Source organism: Pygoscelis adeliae, unplaced genomic scaffold (assembly GCF_000699105.1).
Source record: "Pygoscelis adeliae isolate BGI_AS28 unplaced genomic scaffold, ASM69910v1 Scaffold71, whole genome shotgun sequence".
In the NCBI taxonomy this organism is placed as follows: Eukaryota; Metazoa; Chordata; class Aves; order Sphenisciformes; family Spheniscidae; genus Pygoscelis; species Pygoscelis adeliae.
Window position 1 is genome coordinate 478,026 of NW_008824356.1, and position 2,506 is coordinate 480,531.

Here is a 2,506-nt window from a genome sequence, read left to right on the forward strand (position 1 = left end):
TTAAAATAACTACAAAATTTTCTGTACAATTAAGTCTATACATAACTAGCTGTTGCATTGGACTTCTTTATTTTCTCTTTCGAAAATAAAATATCTTGTTTGATAGTTTGGGGAAATAGTTAAAAGTTGCTACATTGGTCTGGGAATATCTTTTTTCTGAAAATTTGCATCCTGCTTTGCGAACCCCTATCTCTCACAATAACAGTTGAATTATAATATTCTTTTGTTATTGACCCCATTTTATTTTGCTGAGTTTGGGGTTTTTTTCAATTTAAAATAAAATGTAAAAGCGGTATATAACGGTCATTGTCAATGCATCAGATGTATTTAACACCTCATTTCTTTTTTGTGACAGACAGCCAGAAGAACTCAGGATGAGTAAAAACAATAATTTTGACATTCAAACTCCATGTAAGTACGGTTCTTATTAAATAGTTACAGAAATCTTTAATCTGTATATCTAATACCAATTATAACTTGCTTTATTTGGACTCAACACAGGTGGATTTTCAGTAATCAAATTGTGTTGGAACCGCTTGTCTCAGGGAATGAAAAAGAAAGAATGTGTAAACTTCCTTGGATTTGTTTGCTGTAATTGGAATATTTAAAACTAGTCTTTTCTGCAGATGTTTTAAGAAAGTAACCTTGGGAATTCAGCTGCCAAATCACACACAGCTGTGTTTGAGATGTATCAGTCAAGACTTTTAGACTGTAGCAGTACCTCTATTCTCATCGCTACTTGACTGTTCTTGATGTTAGAATATTGAAAATGTATCTTATATCTGTTGAGAATTGAAGGGAAGATATTAAATGTCTGTGGAAGTATGTTAGTGGGCTAGGAACGGCAGAAATGAGGAAATCCTCAAGGTTTTAGTTGATTCCAATGTTGTCTCAAATCCTTGAATGTTTTGAAACTAGCATACTTTTAAAAGCGCTGGTAGCATATGACTTGATAGAGTCAGGATACCATTCATCTGCTTTTCATGAAGGTTCTCACATAGGTATACAAAGAAACAGTTAAGTTGCTTCATGGATTCTAATATGGTAATGTCTTTATGTACAATACTAAAAACAGATGATGTATTTCACATGTGTGTGGATATTGTTGGCCATTTGATAATTATGTTTTGGGAAGAACTTTTCAGTTGAGTACACAATCGGCTTGTGAATTTAGCTTGGGTGATAGCCCTCTCCTGAATCAGCAGGCAGGTGGAACTGGTGAAGTATTTTCTTTCTAGGAATTAGAGAAGGAACAAATAGTACCCTCTTCTGTATTTACTATGGAATTCAACATTAAAGAGAGGAGGGGTATCTACTGTCCTTTATCCAGTAATCTACTTCAAGATGCATGTGATTAAGAGATGAACGTTACTGCTCAACAGCTGATCCATAGTAATACCAGTACATTCACTGTGATTATAAACATGATTCTGTATTTTAGTCTGTGTTCTCTGCGGACGGACAGATGACTGCCCTGAAAAGTATGGAGAGAAAAGGACCTATGTGGAATACAATCTCACTGTTCATTATTACTGTTTGGTAAGTATGTGGTATTGATCTTGGAGTTGTCTGTTTTAACTGAAAAAAAGAAAAAAAAGTAAATGCAATGAGTATTGAATAGTAATAACCTGTCCAAACAGTTGTAACAGGTTTTTTTGTTGTAAAGCTTGAACTGTCAGCTTTAACTTGTAGCCTTGAAGGCTTGTACTTGTCAGCAGGTGCAGCAGATTAAATAAATAAATCCCAACAAGCCTTTATTCAAAGCTAAATTCTGTTCATGATTCATTTAAATTAATTACTTGGTTAATTCTCCCAACCTATCATAGCAATGAAGATACATGTTAAGAGAAGGGGAACAGATTGCACGTACGTATTTGCTTCTGTAAGAGAAGTGTTTCAAAATTTGGCATGTGAAAATTCCACCCTTTGTGGAAAAAGTAGAGAAAAGTTGTCTTTTTTTTTCTTGCTTCTCACTAGTTCTTGTTTGGCTGTGAGTTATTCTCTGACATTGCATAGGACATTGTAACACTTAAGAAATAGTCCTACTTTTCAGTTTAGTAATATGTACCCTATTGATCACAGTATCCCTATTTAGTAAAGCTTGTAATTTGAACAACGCTATGGATATAAACTACAGCTGAGTATCTTTTGTTATCACACTTGACATTTTCCAAGATACATATTCTTACATGCATATACTTAAAACTACCTTTCAAACTCCAAATTTTTGCAGATCTTTAAAATAATATGACTACTTGAAAAAAAAATCAGGGTTTTTTTGTTTGTTAATAAATACAGTCTGAATTTTTTTTCTTAAATAAATTTTAAGCATCTGGATGGAAATTGAGGTCTGTTCGTGATAATTTTGTCTCATACATAAGGCCATATGAAATGCCACCGAGGCGAAGGGCTCCGAAGCGGAGGATCGCGCCGGGGGACCCTTCCTGAGGTGGCAAAACCCGCAAGAAGCAAAGGCGCAGGGAGTGAGAGGGTGCCCCAGCCCCCC

At 35.0% G+C, this 2,506-nt stretch overlaps 1 protein-coding gene across 1 annotated transcript in view; it reads left to right on the forward strand.

Annotated features, from left to right (window-relative positions):
- Positions 1-361: 361 nt before the first annotated feature.
- G2E3 (G2/M-phase specific E3 ubiquitin protein ligase) overlaps positions 362-2,506 on the forward strand; it is a 21,953-nt gene continuing 19,808 nt past the window's right edge. The window contains exons 1-2 of the mRNA XM_009319340.1: positions 362-411; positions 1,442-1,539. Coding sequence (XP_009317615.1) covers positions 375-411; positions 1,442-1,539 — 135 coding nt within the window. The 5' untranslated portion in view covers positions 362-374. The remainder of the gene's footprint in view (positions 412-1,441; positions 1,540-2,506) is intronic.